The 25583-nt window shown below is 41.4% G+C and overlaps 1 protein-coding gene across 3 annotated transcripts; it reads left to right on the plus strand.

Annotated features, from left to right (window-relative positions):
• The first annotated feature begins 1565 nt into the window (after positions 1-1565).
• Positions 1566-23934, plus strand: LOC149280824 (gastricsin-like). Of its 3 annotated transcripts, XM_089500064.1 has the most exons (10): positions 1566-1621; positions 2562-2718; positions 4804-4921; positions 11023-11141; positions 19508-19707; positions 21468-21482; positions 22602-22709; positions 22841-22988; positions 23276-23374; positions 23782-23934. In XM_089500064.1, the coding sequence occupies exons 1-10, from the start codon at positions 1566-1568 to the stop codon at positions 23932-23934; spliced, it is 1173 nt and encodes a 390-aa protein (XP_089356190.1). The 3 variants fall into 3 exon arrangements, with proteins under 3 accessions (XP_089356190.1, XP_089356191.1, XP_089356192.1); XM_089500065.1 differs by lacking the exon at positions 21468-21482; XM_089500066.1 differs by lacking the exon at positions 21468-21482 and having other exon boundaries at positions 23785-23934.
• Positions 23935-25583: the final 1649 nt, after the last annotated feature.

Genomic DNA, 25583 nt, shown 5'->3' on the forward strand with positions numbered 1-25583 from the left:
CCCATTCCATACACTAATGGGTTGATCACTCCCTGGATCAATTTGCTAATACTACTGTCCTTTTAACAGTTGCAGCCCTTTATGTTATGCTTAACAATAATATATTTAATTATCCAATATTTTCTTCTTTCAACCTAATTATGGATGAAAAATGTTGATTATCCAGCTACTGATCCTGGACTATACCATTGCCTAATCCTTCTGTACCATGTTTTGGCCTGCTTGTGTATGACCTTGGTTGTGCCAACCCTTATTTGTCCTGATACTGACATCTGACAGTTGATCCCATTCCAGACTTCTGTCATCTGTTATTCCTTGTTCCAGACTCCCATTATTTGCCAATCCTTATCTACAAACATGATTTGAACCTTTGGTCAAGCCTTCTTCAACAAACTGTAGACTGCAGGAGACTGGAGGACAAATGCCTCCATGAATTTAACATATTTAGCAGTACCTTGGGCATCACTTCTGACATTTAGCAAAATTAACGAACAAAGAGTAGAGAATCCTGTGGAGTTCCAAATCTGCTAGCTGCTGGACAGAGAAATGGGATATGCAGCCATTGAAAAAAAAAGACTGCCTGGCCCTTGAACGATTTCAGCCCTTTTTGTATGGGCCGGAATTTACAATCCCCTTGTCTGGTAAAATTTGGTGGCAATGGCTGGAGCTTAGAAATATTGATTGGATATAGACAAAAAGAAAAGAACCCAGATGGGTTATAGGCTCTGAGAGCTTTAATCAGTGCATGATTTTCACAAAACAGTACCAGTTTTCAGTGACACTGTCTTGGGTAGCTTTAGCAAACAGTGGGGATCAGGGATTAGTTGGGGAAATCTTCTAATCTTTATGATCAGTGGAGGTCTATGCTAATGCTTCTTTAGAGCTCTTAAATGGAGTTCAACACCTTGCAACACTAGATAGCTATTCTGGTAACTGGGTGGTGGCTGTACCCTGGCCATGTCCACTTCCAGGCCCAGCCCTGTCCCTCTCCACCTCTTTTCTTGCACCTCCAACACAGGTGTCCCAATTTAGACACATGAAATGCTGGAGGTATGCAGCAGCACATTTGTAAAAGCGATCCAGAAAAGTAGGGCCAGTTGCCTCAGAACTGATTTTTTTTCAGTGAAGTTTGCAGAAGGCAGTTGCTGGAGGACCTGAGAAGGGTACATGTTTTGGGCCATCATATTATTCAGTCAACAATCGAACAACAAAGACCAATAAAAAGGTTTAATTCTGGCTCATTGACCTTTACTAAATTCTTAAAGTCTTAACACAATTGCCTTCCAATAGTTCCATCTACTTTGAACTACACCTATCATTGTGTTACAAAATTTGCTAAGCTTTGGAGGACACATTTTTGATACTTGGAAACTTAGCTTGCTAGATTAGCATTCCATTAACAGCACTATTAGCTGTTGATAATAAATGCAACAGGTTTCCAAAATAAACATGTTTAATCAAAACGGTGTTGGAAAGTGATACGGCAAAAGTTGTTATTGTGAATATAAAAGCTGATCCTGGGTTTCCCAAAAACTGAGTTGTTGAGTTAATCACAGTCGGTAACCATGAAGTGGGTGGTCTTTGTGCTCGTTTGTCTCCAGCTGTCAGAGGGATTAGTCAGGTCAGCGTAATATATATTTATATCTACAAACTTTTTCGGTGCTTATGTCTCTTTACCAGACACAAAATATTATTTGCTAAGCATTTAGCTCACAACTTGGTAAAATGTGTCAGATATCAACTCGAATTCCTTATTGAACTGCAGCACTAGTGTGTTTGTCGGAGAGATCTCTAATCTCCTATATAACTGGACTATTGACTACAGAGGTCTTTGCTTAACCAACACGCAACTGTAGTATTGTTTCCTTGCATTGTACAAGCCTTGAGGGTGGCACACTAGCATTTAATGTGTCACCCCAGTGCTCTGCACAAATAGAAGAGCAGTTTAAAGAAGAGGAGGATGGGTGTACTGTGTTATATATCTCACCAAATTAACAAGGGGCTAAAGAGGGGATGCAACTGCCTCTGCACATTTTGATAACCAGATTTGGCCTATAGAACATAATTACCCCTACTGCTGCTCCAGCAGCAGATTGGGTCCTGTAGTATGTGGACACTAGCTGAATATGCATGGCTGCCCTGCTAAATACCAAGTGCAACCTGGCATTTTTCTACATGGGAAGCAAGTAAAATTTTAAGTCTCTAGTATGATGAGGTGTAATGTGTGAAAATAAATACTTGGAGTAGACTTCTAAATGGGGAATTACAGTAAATAAATTCTTAAAAATTGTGTGATGTGCATAAATCTACCTTAAAAAAATCTGTAAAAAAATATTTTAAAAAAGAATAGAATGAAAACAGTTTTGGGGAAAAAGCTTAAACTTTTCTATTTGTTATCATGAATAAAACTAATCTGGGCATTGCTGTAATTAGCATATGGGAAAGATTCAAAAATAAGAGTTGGTCATGCTTACTTTTAGTAGCATAGTCAATGCACATTATTGTAATTGTTGATATTACTGGACTGTGTCTGACTGACACTCCACATTTTTTTTGTTCAGAGTCCCTCTCAGCAAATTCAAATCCACCCGAGAAATGATGAAGGAAAAAGGTGTTCTTGAGGAATTTCTAAAAATGTACAAAAGAGACCCTGCCATGAAATACAGCTTTAACCACAAAGATGAATTTGCAGTGGCCTATGAGCCTATGTACATGGATGTAAGTATAACATAGATTATACTTACAATATTATACTTGTTAATGTGTGTAGAAGTACTGTACATTGATACAAACACATTCACATTTGCAATTTCTATTTATTTCACTTTTCTTTTTTTTTCAATTAATTTTTTTTTCAATAGTTAATGTACATTTTTCATATATACTGTAGTACATCCACATGAGAGTATAATGAGATGTACAACCACAAGGTACAATCTTAATATATCACAGTTGAACTTAGAAAATGACACAATACACTTCTCTTTTTTCTTTTTTTCCTAAATAGAGTTTTTTTCATTCTGAAACATGTTTCTTCTACAGAAAGAGCTTGGAAGGCCTTGCAAGTATAGTTGCATAAGGTATTTCACCTCAGCAAAAAAAAAAACTTTATGCAGGTCCAGTACATCCCTTTTCAGGGGAGACACTTTTCAGAATTGGCTTTTGAAACTCTTCCGCAGCCATCAATTTTAGTATATAATTCCATGGCTATATTACTGGTAGCAACACGTTGAGGCATTGATAACACTGTTGCCAAATGAAAATGGAAAAAAGTAAACGATTAGCTGTTTTTCCCCGCAATTTGCTCTATTAACCAGGCCTTCAAAAAAGTCCGGACACACTCTGTCCCCCGTTTCGCAGAAACGGAAAAGGCTGTCTCTGTGGCTCTGCTTTTTGTGGAAGTACTCTGAGAGGAGCTTCTGCACTTCTCATATTGAAATTCTTTTTCCATTATTCTCCTCCAATTGGGAAGAGGGTATTCACACAGGCTTCACCCTTTTGCAGAGGTCAGGTTAAGGGAGCAGATAGCGGAGATAATTGGACAAAGAGAGAAGCCAGAAGAGGGAAGAACAAGTAGAGGCAAGAGAAGAAGCGGAGCTGCAGGAAAAAAGACAGGAACACAGATCGGTTGGAGGGAGTAGGGAGACAGAGCGTGAGATAGCATACATACACGCATGCTTACACACATACACACAGCCTAACACACACACTTACAGATTCATGCTAACACACCATGTCCACACACATATACCCATTAATGTTCACACATACTTATGTAAGATTCATACACACTTTTACATATACTCTCACTCTAACATACATCCTCACTTACTCCTTTACCCTTTCATCCAATCAATCTATCCCTCACTTTGTCTCACCTGCAGTTAGTGCTCTCTGTCTGCCTTGCTTTTACTATATGGAGTTTTGGGCCAGAATGGGGATCAATTGCCCTGTTGCACCCTGGGCCAGGCACAGACCATGGTGGGGCATAGAACAGAACTGGATGGAGCATCTGGGTAAAAAGATATAAAATGCTTATGTCACGGACCTGGATAGTACGACCGACTACCTCCGCTGACTTGTGCTCCCTTAGCCTGGCACAACACACTCTTTCCCCGGTTTCCCAGTCACTAGCCGAGACTCAGTGTAGGGTATAACTAAAACGAAGACTGGTTTAGTTTTCACACATAGGGCTGGATATAGCCAACATTAACATAAAACAAGATATTGGGATACAAACCACCCCTTAATCTGCCTTCCAGAGACAACAGGGTCAGTAAAGGGATTAACAATACAATAGGGGTCCCAACCTCCACTATCTATTACTGGCCAAAATTAGTTCCAAGTTTTGGCCGGGGTAAATGTCTGCAGTGGTGGAACTGGGGGACAACATAGTAGTGCACCATGGGGTGGGGGGCCTTTCTGATATTTAAGTAAAACAATGGCGGTCACTCCCTGGTTGCAGATCCTGGCTGTCTGCGAGGGATAATCCCCTCAGCAAGTGATGAGATGATATCCTGCTGGGGGTAGCAACAGAAGTCTTTACAAAGTCAAGGCCTATAGTCAATAGGGAGGGGGCTGGCTGTCAGGCCTCTCCAGTGGCCCCAGTGATGGAGGGTTCCATCACAATTTAAATTTAAGATTATGGTCAAAGAGGGAGAAACAGGAACGGGCGTTATTATTCAGGCCATCTTTTTCCCCTTTTTGATTTCCTAAAAAAATCTTGTCATGAACCCTGTAATGGGAATTTTGGACTCTTAACTTGACAACTTAAACTGAATGTGAATGTGGTTTTCATCTCAGGCCTGCTACTATGGGCAGATCAGTGTTGGAACCCCTCCTCAGAGCTTCATGGTGCTATTTGACACTGGATCATCCAACCTTTGGGTTGCTTCCACATACTGCCAGAGCCCAGCTTGTCGTAAGTATCATGCAATACAACATCTGTATTGCATATGATCAACATCAAAAACATGCCCAGTCTGGCCAGAGGGCACACCCGGGAAATACAGTGTAAAAGTGCAGTGTGTGGCTGCCTTAACTTTTTAATGATTATGGACAAACGTCCCAGATTTTTTACGTAGATTGGAATTTCAATTGAGAGGCAGAATACATCTGTAATGCAGGGTCATAACTTCCATGGGGTGAAAAGGTGATCAGATATTAAGATTACTCCACCTCCTTTATGTAGATAAACTAAGGAGATTTGGTTCTTTGTCCCATAAATCCTCAATTTACTTTTTAGTATGATTTTGGTATCAGCAGATATCTTCCTTTGATTCTTATCTCTCTACATCCACCTAGCGTTAGCCCCTTCATATTTCCACACAAGGTTTTAGATAGATCTACCACTCCACTCTCTTTGTATCACTGTGTCACAATCAAAAGAATATAGACAAAATAGACCTTCACCTCCCTCCTACCCCTGAACATCAGAAAAACATCCCTACCTTAACTTATAAATGCTCAATAACTGTAAGACACTCTTAAAGATTCAAGAATTGTCATATACAATTTTGACCAGGTGGTACAGGGTTCAACAAGTGCCCAGATGTACCTGCCTCCTACCTTCTTGGTCTGTGGTTATCCGAATTATATGAAAGATTGATGACCCCAAGTGTGAACAGACTCCTGAAGCTGTGTTGCTACACTCTACTAATAAACTAGGTAGGCTATTTTAAAGAGTCCCTCATTTATCATAATCTCAATGTAGTTTAGAAGAGCGTGATATCGTAATTCTCTTCTATTGTTCCCTTGGCAGGAGTTTTGGAACTGACCATTTGAAGTTCTTCTTAAGACCAACATCAGAAATGTAGGGAATTGGGGCAGCTTCATGTACTGTACTATAGTAACAATACAGGTGCTAGTAACATTGAACCATACTAAGTCTATCATCTATTATTAGTTGATGTCTGTTACAAGAACTTTTAGGAACATCTTGAGCACTGCTTCATTTCATTTTTCTAAATAATTTCTTCACACCATTTGTTTTGCTTTCATTCATTTGGCAGTGGTACCTTTTATATATCCCAGTTTCCACACACAGTTATAGTTGCATCATAATTATTTGGAAATTGTACCTAATTTCTATGCACTATAACTGCAATTTGATGAACCCTTCTTGAAAAAATATCTATGTTGTGGCAGGGCCGGATTAATAGCATCATGGGTCTGGTGCTGAGAATTTTGGTGGGCTTTTTACAGAAATAAAATAGAAAGAATAGACAGAATTTTAACTCCTTGGCATCCATGTGTACTGGATAATGAGAACATCAGCGCTAGGCAGATAAAATAGAATCTTATGTGATGGAATTAGGAGAACATCAGTACACTAAAAAAGTAATCATACACGGGATGCCTGAAGCCATAATTTAGTGCCACTAATCTTTTTTAATAAAATATGCAGATTGAAATAGAGTAAATAACATAAATCCTTACTTTTCCTCTTACTGATTTCTGGGCCTAAAAAATGGTGTCCTCTGAAGTGACTACAAAATTCAGGAGGCGTTCTCTGGATAAGTAAAAATTAAATAATTCAATTTATTCCTACAGTAAGTAAAGCGCCAGGAAACAGGAAACAGATGACCAGCCAGACACACCAGGACAGGCTGTGCCACACCGACCCCCAAACCCACACACCAGGACAGGCTCTGACACACCGACACCCAAAAACACACACCAGGACAAGGCTCTGCAACACCAATACCAAAACACACACACACCAGGACGGGTTCTGCAACATCAACACCCAAACACACACAACGGGACGGGCTCTGCCACACCGATACCCAAACACACACACCAGGACAGGCTCTGCTTCACCAACACCCAAACACACACACCAGGACGGGTTCTGCAACATCAACACCAAAAAACACACACCAGGACGGGTTCTGCAACACCAACACCCAAACACACACACTAGGACAGGTTCTGCAACACCCAAAAACACACACCAGGACAGGCTCTGCCACACCGACACACACCAGGCCAAGCTCTGCCACACAGACACCCAAACACACACCAGGACAGGCTCTTCCACACGGACACACAAAGACACACAACTGAACAGGCTCTGACACCCACATCCGGACGGGTTAAGTTAACAATAATTTTTAAAATTGTGTTTTTGCCCCCTTGCGTATTGCCAGCCCCACATTGTGTATTTATGCCACTCATCCAGCTTTAGTATCAAATCAGCCCTGGCACCCAGATTGTGTCCACACGCCCTCCCTAGCACCCAGATTGGAAGCAAAGACTTGCCACCTTTGCCCCAAAACAGCCTGCCTGTGGCATCTTTGCCCCCAAAACAGCCTGCCTGTGGCATCTTTGCCTCCCAAAACAGCCTGTCCATGGCATCTCTGCCCCCAAAACAACCTTCCTGTGGTATCTCTGCCCCCAAAACAGCCTCCACGTGGCATCTCTGTCCCAAAACAGCCTGCCCATGGCATCCCTGCCCCCAAAACAGCCTGCCTGTGGCATCTCTGCCCCCAAAACAGCCTGCCCGTGGCATCTCTGCCCCAAAACAGCCTCCCTGTGCCATGCCCCCCCACTTATTCACAAATATTAATTTACAGATACTCATTCACTCATTCAGATATTGATTCATTCACAGATACTCATTAATTCCCTCATTCAGATACTCATTTACATATACTTATTCACAAATATTAATTCACTCCTTCACAGATACTCATTCATTCCCTCATTCATATACTCATTAATTCACTCATTTATTCACTCAATATCACATACTCATTCATACAGCCTCCCCCAACCCCTTACCTGAACAGCAGATGTGTCTGTACCGCTCGGGGGGCCCACTGCATCCTTCTGTGTTGCTTCTGTTTACTGCACAAGGGAAGCAGAAGCACAGCAGGGTCATGTGACATACGTGATGTACATGACCTTACTCAGCTGGGTTCCTGCATCCCCTTGGCGGTACAAGAGACGTTGCTCACATAGTGTGCGAGCAACGCACAGGTAAGTAGCGGGTCCCTGCGGAAATGATCATCCGGCGGGCCCGGATGCAACCACGTGCTCAAGGGGAAGCTGCCTCTTTTGCCTGGCGGCCACATCACACATACGCCCAGTCAGTCTGGCCCTGACTGGGCCTATTTTCAGGTAGGGGCCTGGAGCTGCAGCTCCATCAGCCCCCATGTTAATCTGGTCCTGTGTTGGGGGGTGGTAGTGATTTAAATGCAAAGTTAAATCTATTTGTGAAAGCTTCCTAAGCACCCATTTCCTTGAAGAATTTCAGCCTTACATCAATGTGTAGTTGACCTAGTGTGCTGAACTGTAGTGATGCAAGTGAATTGCCTGTGCACCTATTAGACAGCTTGTTTTTTCACTCAAATAGAAATCAACACTCATTTTGCTTCCCTGATCACATAAATACATAAATGAACAACAGAAAGAAAGAATGGCCCTTTAAAGTTCTTTTTGACATTTCTTTCAAATATATTTTATGAAAGTTTGCAATATACAACAATGGGTTGCAAATGGGTAATAAAATAAGGGGATAAACAAGACTAAACAGGGGAGGGGAAGGGAAAGGGTACTGTCTCCATCCATAAAACATAAGCATTAATACATTTAATTATAATACAATGCCGTCATTAAATGCAATAACACAATACGTTATAGGCATATATGTAAACATACGTATTAAAAGGTTGTATATCATGAGTACAGGAGAATAAGTAAAGAGTTAAAAGTATCTATAATATCATCCGTGGGGGGATTATAAAATGAGGTTTATATTTAACAAATATATATATAGTATCTCACAAAAGTGAGTACACACCTCACATTTTTGTAAATATTTTATTATATCTTTTCATGTGACAACACTGAAGAAATGACACTCTGCTACAATGTATAACAGTGTAAATTTGGTTTTCGCATCAAAATAACTCAACACACAGCCATTAATGTCTAAACCTTGGCAACAAAAGTGAGTACACCCCTAAGTTGAAATGTCCAGATTGGCTCCAAAGTGTCAATATTTTGTGTGGCAACCATTATTTTCCAGCACTGCCTTAACCCTCTTGGCCATGGAGTTCACCAGAGCTTCACAGGTTGCCACTGGAATCCTCTTCCACTCCTCAATGATGACATCACGGAGCTGATGGATGTTAGAGACCTTGTTCTCCCCCACCTTCCGTTTGAGGGTGCCCCACAGATGCTCAATAGGGTTTAGGTCTGGAGACATGCTTGGTCAGTCCATCACCTTTACCCTCAGCTTCATTAGCAAGGCAGTGGTCATCTTGGAGGTGTGTTTGGGGTCGTTATCATGTTGGAATACTGGCCTGCGACCCAGTCTTCGAAGGGAGGGATCATGCTCTTCTTCAGTATGTCACAGTACATGTTGACATTCATGGTTTCCTCAATGAACTGTAGCTCCCCAGTGCCAGCAGCACTCATGCAGGCCCAGACCATGAAACTCCCACCACCATGCTTGGTCTTGGCAATCTTCGTATAGCCTAGGCCATCTTTATGTAGAGCAACAATTCTTTTTTTCAGATCCTCAGGGAGTTCTTTGCCATGAGGTGCCATGTTGAACTTCCAGTGACCAGTATGAGAGAGTGCGATAACACCAAATTTAACACACCTGCTCCCCATTCACACCTGAGACCTTGTAACACTAACACTGGGGAGGGGAAATGGCTAATTGTACTCACTTTTGTTGCCAAGCTTTAGACATTAATGGCTGTGTGTTTTGATGGGAAAAACAAATTTACACTATTATACAGGCTGTACGCTACTTTACGTTGTAGCAGAGTGTCATTTCTTAAGTGCTGTCACATGAAAAGATATAATAAAATAGTTACAAAAATGTGAGGGGTGTACTCACTTTTGTGAGATACTGTATATATCTAGTTATGGAGGTTTTTTACAAAATGTTAGATTCTCACATATCCCAGAAATTTGTATGAGTTTGTATACAAGTGGTGAGGGGCTTCGCAATGCCAGTTCATACCCTTTATTCACCACTATTTTTTTCTCCACAGTTTTTGTCATTTCTCACTCGCTGGAAAGAGTTTTCTAATAGTCACACAGGACCAGTCCTAGGCAAGAATATTCTCGTGTGCCCTCCCCCAGTCTTTGACAGAGAGAGATTTATTTTATTCTTAGCATTATAGAGCAGTGAAGAAGCTGTATGCACAGGGTACATAGGGTGCCTTACACACAGACACAGGAAATATTTGCTTGGCCCCTACTCTGTACAGCTTCTTCACTGATCAGTGCTCTGCTCCCTTCATGTCACTCTGCACACCACCTTCTTTGCTCACACAACCTAACACCATATTCTAACACACATTCAGTCTAACGCCATATGTTAACATACAATACACTGTACACTAACAAACATACTCTAACTTCATACACTGACATATCACACAATAAACACTGTATACTAGAAAACACTCTAACAAACCACACACATTCACTCTAACATGCACACCCTCACACAAATTCATTCTAACACTGTACACTGACACCTTCACACACATTTTAACACTGTACACTGACATCCAGTCACGTATTCATTCTAGCCCAGTAACTGTCTCCTCCACACAGATTTATTGTAATCTTGTACACTCCCCCACACTGTACACTGACACCGACATTCATTGTCACACTAAACATAGTCTCTATAGAGTATATATATTGTTTCCATTGTGCATTCTACTCTGTATCACACACATACATACTACGCCCAGCTACCTACCATGTGCTCATTACGTGACCCTGGGGTGACTTGCCTGGGTGCTGCGGCTCTCCCGATACTCAAATGCCCTAGGCAGGTGTCTGGGGCGCCTTGTACTAAGACCAGCTCTACAGTCACATTTCCCAAAATAACTTTCCCAAAAGAACTTTATTTTTGTTGCTGTTTAATCTCAGTGTGTATTATGAAATCATAATCATTATTATCATAATAATTATTATGAAATCATAATCATTAATTCTGTACAGCATTACAGCATTTTTCACCTGAAAACTGCTCTTCTTTCTTAGAGAACCACCCTCTGTTTAACCCAAGCCAATCTTCTACCTATACCTCAAGTAATCAGCGATTCTCTATGCAGTATGGCAGTGGAAGTCTCACTGGTGTCTTTGGTTATGACACTGTGACAGTAAGTTTGTTTTTTTAATATATTTTAATTATGCTTCAAAATATGCAATGTGAATAACTAGTATAATGTTTAGTGCCAACAAAGTACCAGATAGCAAAACCATATGTGAGAGATCTCTACAGCCATTTCTCAACTTTTTTTTAGTTCAGTAATAATTCCAAATTTAACAAAACCATTTTTTCAAGTATATGCCTAGACCTTCAGTCCTGTAACAGCTTAGAGCAAAATATGTCTTACCATTAAACCTGTGAACTAGTTATGTCCGGATCATGAATGAATCGTTCTTTTGATCCGATTCTTTTCAGTGATCCGGATGAATCGGTTCAGTAGACTGAACGATTCATTTGTAACAGCTCAGTCTGTGAATTATGCAGTTGTAACCTGATCCTAGAGTGAGTCATCTGCAGAGCACTTAGACAGACTCTGGATCAGGTTACAGATCATTCATTCACAGAGGAACGAAGACTCATTGAGTCAAAGACTCGAATGATTCTAAGATGCGAATCTTACAGGGATTCGAATCTTACAGAGATTCAAATCATTCAGAGAATATCACTGACACAATACTTTTATAAATAAATACATTAATAATATTTAGGGCTGCAACAACTAATCGATAAAATTATTATTATCGATTATAAAATGAGGGTTTTTTCAGAGCAAACGCTCTGAAAAATACCCCTCATTATATAATCCGTTTCAGTGACTCACAGCAGCAGTTCCTACTTACCAGTCCCTCCCTGTAATCACTGTGACAACTGGCCCTGCCCCTTCCTTCTCCAGAACCACATGGCTGTGACACTCATCTCACTGTAAGTATAAAATTAATATTTGGGCTGCTGAAAGTTAGGGGAAGTAGGGGTTAATTTAGGGGACGTTATAGTTAATGGGGTGTTTAGGGTTAATTTAGGGGCATTGATGGTTAATAAGGTGTTTAGGGTTAATTTAGGGGCAGCTATGGTTAATGGGGTGTTTGGGGTTAATTTGAGGCAGTTGTGGTTAATGGTGTGTTTAGGGTTAATTTAGGGGCTGTTGTTGATGGGGTCTTTAGGGTTAATTTAGGGGATGCTGTGGTTGATGGGGTATTTAGGGTTAATTTAGGGGTAGTTATGGTTAATGGGGTGTTTAGGGTTAATTGAATTAATTTAATAAAGTTAATTTAAGGTGCAGTTAGAGATAAAGGGGGGCAAACTAAGGGGAATCTAAATCCTGGGGCAGTGAAGATTAACCCAGTACTTATTTATAAAAGTATGGTGTCTGTGTGATGCGAATGGGTCTGTGACTCTATGAGGGCACTATGAGATATCTAGGGGGTATAAGGCATATCTGGGGAGGACGGAGAGACATATCTGGGGGTATGAGGCATACAGGGTATGTAAGTCATATGTGGGAAAGCAGTGTGGCATGTCTGGGGAGGATGGAGTGGTGTATCAGGGGGTATAAGGCGTATCAGGCACAGTGGCATATGTGGGAGGCAGCGTGGCATGTCTGGGAGGCAGCGTGGCATGTCTGGGAGGCAGCGTGGCATGTCTGGGCTCAAATGTGCATAAATTGGGGCTGGTTGGGAAATAAAGAGAAGAAATACATTTTATCAAAGTTTTTTTTATTCTGCAGTTTGTATTTAACATCATTTGTTTATTAAATTATTTTAAATAATTGAAAAATTTACATTCATTTTTTTTATCCGATTAATCGAAAAAATAATCGGCCAACTAATCGATTATGAAAATAATCGTTAGTTGCAGCCCTAATAATATTCACTGCCCCCAGGATTTAGATTCCCCTTAGTTTACCTCTAACTCAGGGGCATCCAACATGCGGCCCGCGGGCCAAATGCGTCCCACGGAACCTCGACGTGCGGCCCGCGTGAGATCAGCAGCCAGGATCACAAGAGCCCTGCTGCTTACTTGTGGGAGGGTCTATTCTCTGCTCCAGTCCTGCTTCCTCTGTGGGGAGAACGAGGGAGGCCGTGCCCCCTGCTGAAGTCTGTGAGCGGCATTGAGAGCTGTAGAGCAGGTAAGGGGGTGGGGAGGGTGTTTGAATGAGTATGTGAATGAATTTGTGTGTGTGTGATAGCATGGATGTGTAAGTGCTGGAACCTAGGCATGATGGGACTGTGATTGCTGTTAGCAATCACACTCCTATCATGCCAAGTCAGCCAGTACATGCTGAAACCTGGCTAGCTGCCCCCCTTGTGTATTGATGCTGCCAGCAGTATGGGGTCTGCACTTACAGCCACCCTGTACCAGCACGTATTGGCTGACTTGGGATGATAGGAGTGTGATTGCTAACAGCAATCACAGTCCCATCATGCCTAGGTTCTAGCATTTACTGGTTGCCTGGGTATAAAAAGAGTGTGTTTGCTGTTAGCAATCACACTCCTATCATGCCAAGTCAGCCAGTACATGCTGAAACCTGGCTAGCTGCCCCCTTGTGTATTGATGCTGCCAGCAGTATGGCGTCTGCACTTACAGCCACCCTGTACCAGCATGTGTTGGCTGACTTGGGATGATAGAAGTGTGATTGCTAACAGCTAACAGCAATCTGCTAACAGCAATCACAGTCCCATCATGCCTAGGTTCCAGCATTTACTGGTTGCCTGGGTATAAAAAGAGTGTGTTTGCTGTTAGCAATCACACTCCTCCTATCATGCCATGTCAGCCAGTACATTCTGAAACCTGGCTAGCTGCCCCCCTTGTGTATTGATGCTGCCAGCAGGATGGGGTCTGCACTTACAGCCACCCTGTACCAGCATGTATTGGCTGACTTGGGATGATAGGAGTGTGATTGGTAACAGCTAACAGCAATCACAGTCCCATCATGCCTAGGTTCCAGCATTCACTGGTTGCCTGGGTATAAAAAGACTGTGTTTACTGTTAGCAATCACACTCCTATCATGCCAAGTCATATTGTGACTTGTCCAATTGTGGTATGTTACTTTTAATAAAAGTGTGGTTACACACTAATATTGGACAAAAAATACAATGCCCAGCCAACCAGTACATGCTGGAATCTGGGTATGCCTGAGATTGCTGTTATATATCATAATATATAATTTTTTTGTACAATTTTAGTGTGTAACTTACTTTTATTAAAAGTGTGTGTGGGGGGGGTCACTTTCAGTTTCAGCTAAGTGAACCCTGAATTTTTGGTTTTGGTCCAGAATTTTCATTTTAGTGCATCCCTAAAATAAATAGAACTATTTTATTTTTACTTATCCAGAATCCTGAATTTGTAGGCCCAGAAATCAGTGAGAGGAAAAGTAAAGGTTTTGTGTCATTTACTTTATTTTAATCTGCATATTTTATTAAAGGCCATATTTTCTCTCAGTGAAAAATGAGTGCGGCCCGCGCATATATACAATTCTGATGAAGTGGCCCACTGCAGAAAAAACTTGGACACCCCTGCTCTAACTGCACCTTAAGTTAACTTTATTAAATTAATCCTCAGTCATCAGCATTAAATTAACCCTAAACACCCCATCAACCATAACTGCCCCTAAATTAACCCTAAACACCCCATCAACCATTACTGCCCCTAAATTAACAGTAAACACCCCATCAACCATAACTGAATTGAACGATTCTCTGCCTTCAGTGACATCACTACAGTAGGCAGGCAGGAGGGTTCATTGACTGTAATGAAATGGGCGGGGCCAATCGTTAGTGTGACTGCAGGGAGGTACTGGGAAACAGTAACTCCTGTGTGTCACACTGAATGATCTGAAGATTCGGATCATGAATTGGATCATTTCAATGAACGAATCGAAATGATCCGATTCACTTTCCTGATCCGAACTTCCTATCACTACTGTGAACTTCCCAGTGCTGGCTGCCAGCACCTCCCCTCTACTGAGGCAGGGCTAGCCAGTGGTAGCAGGTATAGTCCCAGTGAGACTTTAAAAGATATAAGAAGTCAATGGCGAAAATGCAGGCGTGAGTATTACCAAATAACACTGCCAGGAGATAGAAAATAGTAACCCAAAACTCTGAGCAAGCAGCACTGCAAAATAAGACTCTTGGTATAAACCTACAAGTTCCCAGACATTATTACCACATAACCTTTGCACACCCTATAAAAAATGCGCATTGCCCCTCTGCAGATGTATGCAGCAAAAGGCTTTCTGATCTCCATTCCAGTCTCCTTCCACTTTCTCAGGGAGGTGTGTTTAAACATGCCCACTTCCTGCCCACTTTCACTCCTACTAAAGATTGTTTGGGGATAGCCCCACCTACACAGCAAGTTAATCATGCCCTGTTGTTAAGCCACTTCTAAGAAGAGGGAGAGCTCCAGCAAGTCTCCTTATCACAGGAGAGTCACTAATTTAGGGAGTTTGTCTCATGTCCCACTTAATTGAACATATCCCCATTAGCCACACATCATGTGACCAGTGGCGTCGGCAGGGGGGGCCAGAGGGGGCCATGGCCCCCCCTACATCATGCTGTGCCCCCCGGTGTGCCCCCCCAATTGAAACGCCGGCTTTTTTTTTTTTTTAATAGACCCGGAGGAGAGAGTGAGAGGCGCCGAGCGGTTGCTGAGGAATAAGTTCTCAGCAACCGTTCGGCGCCTCTCACTCTTCTCCGCGACCGCGAGGCCTCTTCCTGGTTCGCAGTGCCGGCATTTCAAGCCGAGCGCCGGTATATGTCGTCATATCCGGCGCCCAGCAGTGAAGCCGGCAGAACCAGGGATACAGAGACCTCGCGATCTCACCGCTGGACAAGCCCAAGGTAAGTGAACTTCAAAGGGGGGTTAGAAAGTTAGGAGGGGGTTAGAGAGTCAGAAGAGGTAGATAGGAAGTGAGAAGGGGTAGATAAGGATAGATTGGGAGGGAGAGGGGGGTAGATGGGATAGACTGGGAGGGAGAGGGGATAGATTGGGAGGGAGAGGGGGGTAGATGGGATAGATTGGGAGGGAGAGGGGGTAGATTGGGAGGGAGATGGGGGTGGATGGGATACATTGGGAGGGAGAGGGGATAGTTAGGATTGATTGGGAGGGAGAGGGGGTAGATAGGATAGATTGGGAGGGAGAGGGGGTACATAGGATAGATTGGGAGGGAGAGGGGGGTACATAGGATAGATTGGGAGGGAGAGGGGGGTACATAGGATAGATTGGGAGGCAGATGTGGTAGATAGAGAGGCAGTTGTGGTAGATAGGATAGATTGGGAGGGAGAGGGGGTAGATAGGATAGATTGGGAGGGAGAGGTCTTTATGGGACAAAAACGGCGTACGTTCAGCTGTTTGGGGACAAAGTTGACATAATGTGTAACTTAGGTGCTGGTCAGGTTCTATGTGGGCAGTGTGGACACCAGGGTTGGCTTTGGGGTGTGTGACCAGTGATCTATGCCTGTAATTTAGGGGGTTTTATCTATACCTTTAATGCAGAGTTTATATGTAATTTCCAATTGATTTATATCTGCAAAGCTGGGTTTTGTGTCATTCTGTTCATCTGTATCGGCTATATTTCCATACATTATTAATGTTTACCTGCAAATATAGGATTTGCATGTCTTATTCAGTTGATCAATACCTGGAGTGCTGTTTCCATGTGTTGATTATTTGATCTAAACCTTCAGTGCTGAGTGTACATGTGATTTCCAGTTGATATATACCTGCAATGCTGGGTTTGTGTGTTCTGTTGGTTTATACCTGCAATGCTATGTTTCCATACATTATTTATGTATACCTGCAAATACAAGTTTTTTTTTAATCTCATTCAGTTGCATGTGCTGTTTCCATGTGTTGTTTATTTGATCTATACCTGAACTACAGGGTGTAAGTAAAAGAGCGCTATGGTTTAGTGAATGAGGGGACAAAGGGACTCTGGGGATGATTACAGGGGAGAGGACCTCTCAATGTCACGGTGCAGTCAGAAGGAGGGAACACTGCACTGACTCTCACTGTCTTCCCCTGATCTGCAGTCAGTGTGGCAAATATATTGGCAGCAGGGTCTAATATTAATATATATTGGCTGCAGGGGCTAATATTAATATATATCGGAAGCTGGGACTAATGTTTATATATATCGGCTGCAGGGCCTATTATCAATAAATATTGGCTGCAGGGGCTAATATTTATATATATTGGCTGCAGGGACTAATAATATATATCGGCAGTAGGGGCTAATATTAATATATGTTGGCAGCAGGGTATAATTTCTATGTATATCGGCAGCAGGGTATAATATAAGTATGTATCCGCAGCAGGGGCTAATATTAATATATATCCGCAGCAGGGGTTAATATTAATATATATCTGCAGCAGGGTCTAATATTTCTATATATCTGCAGCAGGGTCTAATATTTATATATATTGTCAGCAGGGGCTAATATTAAATAATGAAAAATAACTGTCACTTTAGCTGTTATTTTGAAATCATATTTTAATCACAGTCTTTACTTCAAAGAGATAAATACATATTATGTAGTTAAAAATGCACGTCTAACGTGTGTGTGTGTATATATATATATATATATATATATATATATATATATATATATATAGTGTATATGTACCGTTTTATAATTGGCCCCCCTACTTTGGTCCCTGGCCCCCCATGTGCCCCCCCTAAATATGAAACCTGGAGACGCCACTGCATGTGACACAAAGCTGTGGTATGATTCAAAAGTTTATTACATATTACACAGTTACTGCACATATAAAAAGAGATTGCAGAAAAGTAACATAAACACGTGGTGCTCCGCAACAGGATTTTAGGAGGTGTCCCTAATTTTTTCCTAAAGGTGCCCCCCACACCTCTGGGTCAGCCCACTCATTACAGTGGTGTTGGAAAGGTAGCTTTTCCTGCTCCCAGTAATTTCTGCTTCCTTTATGCCCACTTCTGGATAAACCAATTATGTCTCAACTCCCATACTGAAAGTCCTTTGTCAAAACGCATAGAAGACCTCTATGTGTGAAAAAGGGTCAACTACTAAACAAGCACTCTGCAAAAAAACATGTTAGTTAAAATACATTGTAAACATATTTTAACTTGCTGCACCATCTCAAACTGTTAACATAAAAACCATTTGTTATATCCTCTTCATAAGTATATATTATTTTCATTTGATAGATCCTTTTTAAAGCATGAAACACCAATGCATACGTGTTTTCATGATTTCCAGCATATATTCCTAAAACACTGTAAAATTCAATCACTTGTTGTTTAATTCCCGTAAATCAGCACATTCACCGAATATACTGTAAGAGAATGTCACCAGCCAATAACAGCAAGATGGCCATATTTGAGTGCCACTGCTACCCAGCATTGTTAGATATACTGTATTTGCTCAATTATAAGACGACCCTGATTATAAGAGGACCCCCCCAAAATTTGAATATTAATTTAGGAAAAAAAGAAAAAGCCTGAATATAAGACTACCTTATAGGAAAAATGTTTTACTAGTAAATATTCATTCACATGTAAACTATTTTTTCATATTTCATAAAAACTATAATTGAGAAAAAAAAAATTTGTTGTTTTTTTTTCCTTTTATTTGCCAACCTGCCCCCCAGTTATGTACATCTGCCCCACGGCTTGGTACTCTGCCCCCCAGATATGCCTTTTAAACCCATATATGCCACTGTGCCCCAGATATGCCTTATACCTGCCTATATGCCACTCTGCCTCCATGATATGCGTTTTAACCCCCATTATGCCACTCTGCACCCCCAGAAATGCCCTTTATCCCTCTATATACCACTCTGCCCCCCAAATATGCCTTATACCTGCCTATATGCCACTCTGCCTCAATTATATGCCTTTTAACCTCCATTATACCACTCTGCCTACAGGAATGCCTTATATCCCCCCATATGCCACTCTTGCCCCTCCAACTTACCTATGCTTCCCTAGACTCGTTCCTCATACTTAAGACTCCCTGTTGTCTAGTGGGGGGAGCCGTTAGTTCCACCGAGTTTTCTATGATGGAGCGCTGGCGTGACGTGACCTTCCAGTGCTCAGTCATAGCAGCCCTGGTGGAAGTGCTGGCAGCAGAGGAGGTTGTCTGTGCGTATCGCGCAGACAACCTCCGCTGCTGCCAGTACTTCTGCCGGGGCTTCAATGATGGAGCACCAGAACGTCACGTCGGCGCTCCGTCATAGAAGCCTCCAGAGGAAGTGCCGGCAGCAGCAGAGGTTACCAGAGAGGAGGATCCAGGTCCCCTACAGCGCTGCGGGGGATCTGGATCTTAGTCTTATAGTCAGACCTCTATTTGAGGTTTGATTAGAAGATGGCCTCAAATATAAGATGAGGGTTATTTTTTCAGAGCATTTGCTCTGAAAAAAAACACGTCTTATAATCGAGCAAATATGGTATTCAGTTTCAGTTCTGTGCCAGTCAACCCTAAGCAGTTGTATTTCTTTTACAGGTACAAGGCCTGACCATCACTAACCAAGAGATTGGTCTGAGTATCAATGAGCCTGGCACCAACTTTGTCTATGCTGCCTTTGAGGGTATCTTTGGTATGGCTTACCCAGCTCTCTCTGCTGGTGGTGCTACCACTGCCATGCAAGGAATGCTGCAACAAAACCTGCTGACCTCCCCCATCTTTAGTGTCTGGCTGGGCAGGTAAGTCTGGTGTAATATGTAATTTAGAAGAAAATCAGAATTTGTCACCAAAATATCTTACTCCTCATATTAGTCAAACATATTCTTTATTATTAAAATGTATGTAAAAACAGGACTTCTGGGGAAGAAGTCACCATCAGGCCCCACATTTTACCCAACTTTTAGCAAGTAAGACTGAGAAGAAAAAGAAGATGTCTTAGTTTTCTTAAAAAATAAATCACATGTTCTTTGGACAGATTTAATGAATAATAAGGCAAGTCACTTCACTGTGATCTAATATAATAGCAGTCTTTTAATGCCCAGTTATCAGAAAAATACATATAGCCTCAAAAGGAGATAGGGATATTATTTGGGCATGTATAGATCAGTAGGTAGCTGCTATTGAGACAACATGACTTATAATAAACCTCCATACACCCCTCAAATCTTACACATTAAACATTTCAGAGATCCACACTTTGCTAAACTTAATTGTTATTAAGCCACCCCACACCAGTTACTACCCCCTCGATGCCATATACTGTAAGCCCCAGACTTGTATCCCTCCTCCACCAAACTTTAAAGTGGGCAATATGCATTCTGGGGGGACTAGCCATGAGGAGGTGGAGCTTCAGAATCTAACCCCATACAGCCCTTTTTCTCACCTCAGTTAGTCAGGGCTGGATTAATAGCATCATGGGCCTGGTGCTGTGGATTTTGGTGGGCCTTTTTACAGAAATAAAATAGAAAGAATAGACAGAATCTTAACTCCTCAGCATCCATGTGTACTGGATAAAGAGAATATCAGTGCTAGGCAGATAGTATAAGATAGAATTTTATGTGATGGGATTGGTAGTACATCAGTAAACTAAAAAGTCATCACTAATGGGATGCCTGAAGCCACACATAAAATATGCAGAATAAAATAGAGTAAATAACACAAATCCTTTACTTTTCCTCTCACTGATTTCTGGGCCTAGAATGTTTTGTCCTCTGAAGTGACTACAAATTCAGGAGGCGTTTTGTCTCTGGATAAGTAAAAATTAAATAATTCAATTTATTCCTACAATAAGTAAAGTGCCAGGAAACAGATGACCAACCAGACACACCAGGACAGGCTCTGCCACATCGACACCTAAAAACACACACCAGGACGGGTTGTGTAACACCTACACCCAAACACACACACACCAGGACGGGTTGTGTAACACCAACACCCAAACACACACACCAGGACGGGTTCTGCAACACCAACACCCAAACATACACACCAGGACAGGATCTTCCTCACCAACACCCAAGCACACACACCAAGACGGGTTCTGCAACACCCAAACACACACACCAGGACGGGTTCTGCAACACCAACACCCAAAAACACACAACAGGCCTGGCTCTGCCACAATGACACCTAAACACATACACCAGGACAGGCTCTGCCACACCAACACACCCACAAGGACAGGCTCCGCCAGACTGACACCCACATCCAGACGGGTTAAGTTGTTTTTTTTAATTCCCCACTGCTTATGTCTTTTTGTGTTTTTGCCCCCTTGTGTATCGCCCTCAGCCAGCCCTATGTGTATTTATGCCCCCAGCCTGCCCCTCTCTTTGGTTTTGATTTATGTGATGACCCCAGCTGCCCCCTTGTGTATCGATGCCACCAGCCCCCACATGTATTTGTGCACTTCAGCGAGCCACCCATTGTGTCACTTCAGCGAGCCACCCATTGTGTATTTATGCCCCCTAGCCAGCCCCACATTGTATATTTATCCCACCAGACAGCCCCGCCTTTAGTATTGATTAATGTGATGCCCCAGCCAGCACACCCATGTGAATTGATGCCCCCACACCCTTGCATATTGCCAGCCCCACATTGTGTATTTATGCCACTTTAGTATCAAATCAGCCCTGGCACCACAGGACCGTCCTAGCACCCAGATTGGAAGCATAGGACCAAAACAGCCTGCCTGTGGCATCTTTGCCCCCCACACAGCCTCCCTGTGCCATCTCTGCCCTAAAAACAGCTTCCCTGTGCCATCTCTGCCCAAAAAACAGCTTCCCTGTGTCACACCCCCACTTACACATCCATGCTATTCACTTATTCACAAATATTAATTCACAGATACTCATTAATTCCCTCATTCAGATACTCATTTACATATACTCATTCACAAATATTCATTCACTCCTCTCATTCATATACACATTAATTCACTAATTTATTCACTCAATATCAAATACTCATTCATACAGCCTCCCCCACCCCCTTACCTGAACAGCAGATGTGTCTGTGCCGCTTGGGGGGCCGGCTGCATCCAAAGTGGATCTCTATACATTGTGCACTACTCTCTAATGGAGGTCAGTGTAATAAAAAGGTAAAAAAATTAAATGAAAAGCAACATGCAAAAAACATTTTTTTAAGATATTAGAGATAAAATGGCTGCAATTCTTTTCAGCAACATAGTTTTATGGGTTGTTTTTGAAATCTGTAAACATTATTGAACGTAGAGGTCCACCAAGTTTGAAAAAAAAAATTGAGTTTGAAAATGAATTGTAATATTTACCCAACAATGGACAAAATAGATTAGAATCCTGAGCATAAAAAGTATTTTTAAAATCAAGGTAATTAATGTTTAGGGTATTTTTCCCCAACAGATCTACCTGTGTACATTTTTTTTTTGTAATTTTTTTTTTATCTTATTCTTGCAAAATAACATTTTACATTTATGGTCAAAAGGAAACCCTACTTGTGCTGAAAAAACAATATGAAATTTGCGTGGATACAGAGACAAGAGAGACATAGTAAAAACAAAAACATTCTGTCTTGTGGTGTAAAAGGTCCTTAAGGGGTTAAATTAGAAATCCTTAAAGAATGTTTACTTGCTGTCTTTGATGCTTGTATCTTCTTCCAGCCAATCTGGAGAGGTTGTCTTTGGTGGAGTTAATAACAACCTGTACTCTGGTCAGATATACTGGGCCCCAGTGACCCAGGAGCTTTACTGGCAGATCGCCATTGACGAGTGAGTATTTTTATAGCTTCAGAAGACAAAATTAAGTAGGTTTATTGTAAACTGAATATCACTGATGAATCAGGTTTGCCTGACTCTAATGGTATTAATTAGCAAAGATACTGAGAAGATCTTGTTTTCAGGTTTTCCATAAATGGACAGGCAACTGGATGGTGCAATCAAGGATGCCAGGCTATGGTTGATACGGGGACTTCTCTCCTTACAGTGCCTCAGCAATTTATGGGCACTCTGCTTCAGTACCTGGGAGCCCAGCAGAGCCAATATGGAGAGGTAAGAGCTCATGGAATACCACAGGAAGACTAGATGTCTTCAGGTGGTTATATAGTGTTTCTTCTTGAATACACATTGTATGGTAAATGCATAATATTTTAGTCTGCATTACTTTGAAAATAACGACTCTAGTTTTATGAAATCCAGCCTAGAGATCCCATTTGATCCGTCAATACTTGTTGTAATGTTAAATCATTTAAAATAAATAAATTTAAAATTGTCAAAAGCAACTCTGGTCTTTCTAAATGGCAACATGTGTGAATAATATTTCCCCCCTCTATTTGTAGTTTGTAGTGGATTGTAGCAATGTACAGAGCCTGCCTCCAATCAGCTTTACCATTAATGGAGTCCAGTTCCCAATCCCTCCTTCTGGATATATAAACCAGGTACCAGATCTCAATGAATCTTCTTGTCTTAATTCTTATACATTAAAATGATCATGTGATTAATGTAAAGTAAAGCAAATCAATTATTTTCATCATAAATCACAAACTAAGCTCTGACACTGATATTTCATACTGTCAGTGTTCCAAAAAGTTGCCTTCTCATTGAAATAATTACCTCCATAATTAAGAAGTATGATACAGATTGTGATTTCACCTGTATTCTGAATCTTTAGTCAAAAGTGATTAAATATACCATTTGACTATATACTCACTTTTATTTAACCATTACAGTTTTTCCCTGCATCCTGAAAATCAGTGATTTGGCTTATACACATAATAGAACAACTAAATCTGTTCTATCGCTGTCTAAATTTCTAATTTCACTTATTGGTTCACTCTGTTTACAGAAGAATGGATATTGCACTGTAGGTGTAGAGGTGACTTACCTGCCATCCCAAAATGGACAACCTTTTTGGATCTTGGGAGATGTTTTCCTCAGGCAGTACTACACCATATATGATATGGGCAACAACAGGATGGGCTTTGCTCAGTCAGCATAAACTACTACTACTATGAGCCTTGGAATAGTGAAACCTATGGAAGAACAACTATAAATATGTTAACTCTCAAAATAAATTTGATGATTCACGTTTAGCTGCTTCTACCAACACCAGATTAAACCATTCACTTTGTAAAAATATTCATTGTCTACACTTTTTTACCGCTATAGGAAGTAGATTAACAGTAAACTCAGCTATACTCTTGTGCAATCAGTGATTTTTAATAAACAAAATCAGTTACTTGAATGCAAGCATTATAACAAATATCATGATAAATTAAAAACATTGGTATTTCAACACTAGATATTAAACCTTCACACATTGCACACCTCTAGCTTGTTCCCTAGGACACACTTCTTAATTTCCATTATATAAAGGAAGGTAGCCAAAAATTCCTTAATATAATCTGTGGATTCCCTCTCATAGCACATTCAGTGCTACCCTAATACAAAGTGATGATATTAATCTAATGTTGTTCTATATTTAAAGATTCTGTTCCATCTACTCAGCTCAGTTCAATACTTTTACTACTAGCATAATGTAGCATAATAAATACCATTCACTAACATTGAACACTTCCAGTGGCGACTCTAGAAACAATATATAGGGGGGGCACACAAGATCCCACAGTCAAACTGGGGGGGGCATTCATAATTTCCACCATTAAATCATACCACTGAAAAAACTATATATAGCCAAAAGTACTTTTGTTATTGGACTAACATAATACTTGATCATTCAACATGGGAAGCCTGAAGCCACAATTTAGTGCGACTAATCCTTGAAATAAATATTATAACACAATAAATAACTTTTCCACTAAATGATTTCAGGGCCTTGAACGTTTTGTCCCCTGAAGTCACTACAACTTCAGGAGGACATTTTATCTCTGGATAAGTATAAATGAAATAATTCCTATTGTAAGTTAAGTGCCAGGAAACAGATGACCAAACACACACACCAACACAGGCTCTGTCACACTGACACCCAGACACACACACCAGGACAGGCTCTGCCACACTGACACCCAAAAACACACCAGGACAGGCTCTGCCACACCAACAACCAAACACACACCAGGACAGGCTCTGCCACACCAACACCCAAACACACACATCTAAACAAACATACACCAGGACAGGCTCTGACATCCAAACACACATGTGGCAGATGAGGTTCAACACAGATAAATGTAAGGTTATGCACATGGGGAAGAAAAATCCAGGCTGGGAATATGTATTAAATGGGAAAACACTGGGGACGACTGACATGGAAAAGGACTTAGGAGTTTTAGTTAACAGTAAATTTACCTGTAGCTACCAGTGTCAGGCAGCTGCTGCTAAGGCAAATAAAATCATGGGGTGCATCAAAAGGGGCATAGATGCCCACGACAAGGAAATAATTCTACCCCTGTACAAGTCACTAGTCAGACCACACATGGAATACTGTGTACAGTACTGGGCACCAGTGTACAAGAAAGATATAGTGGAGCTGGAGAGGGTTCAAAGACGGGCAACCAGAGTAATAAGGGGAATGGGAGGACTACAGTACCCAGAAAGATTATCAGAATTGGGGTTATTTAGTTTGGAAAAAAGACGGCTTAGGGGGGACTTAATAACTATGTATAAATATATAAGGGGACAGTACAG

Source organism: Sceloporus occidentalis, unplaced genomic scaffold, assembly GCF_023333645.1.
Source record: "Sceloporus occidentalis isolate IW3139 unplaced genomic scaffold, rSceOcc1.0.p SCAF_146, whole genome shotgun sequence".
NCBI classification, from domain to species: Eukaryota; Metazoa; Chordata; class Lepidosauria; order Squamata; family Phrynosomatidae; genus Sceloporus; species Sceloporus occidentalis.

Excerpts from the sequence above, each read along its gene's own strand:
- LOC149280824 (XM_089500064.1), top strand. The coding sequence starts at position 1,566 with ATGAAGTGGGTGGTCTTTGTGCTCGTTTGTCTCCAGCTGTCAGAGGGA. Across the intron at positions 4,922-11,022 it reads CTGCCAGAGCCCAGCTTGTC|AGAACCACCCTCTGTTTAAC; the intron begins GTAAGTATCATG and ends CTTCTTTCTTAG. Across the intron at positions 22,989-23,275 it reads AGCAGAGCCAATATGGAGAG|TTTGTAGTGGATTGTAGCAA; the intron begins GTAAGAGCTCAT and ends CTCTATTTGTAG.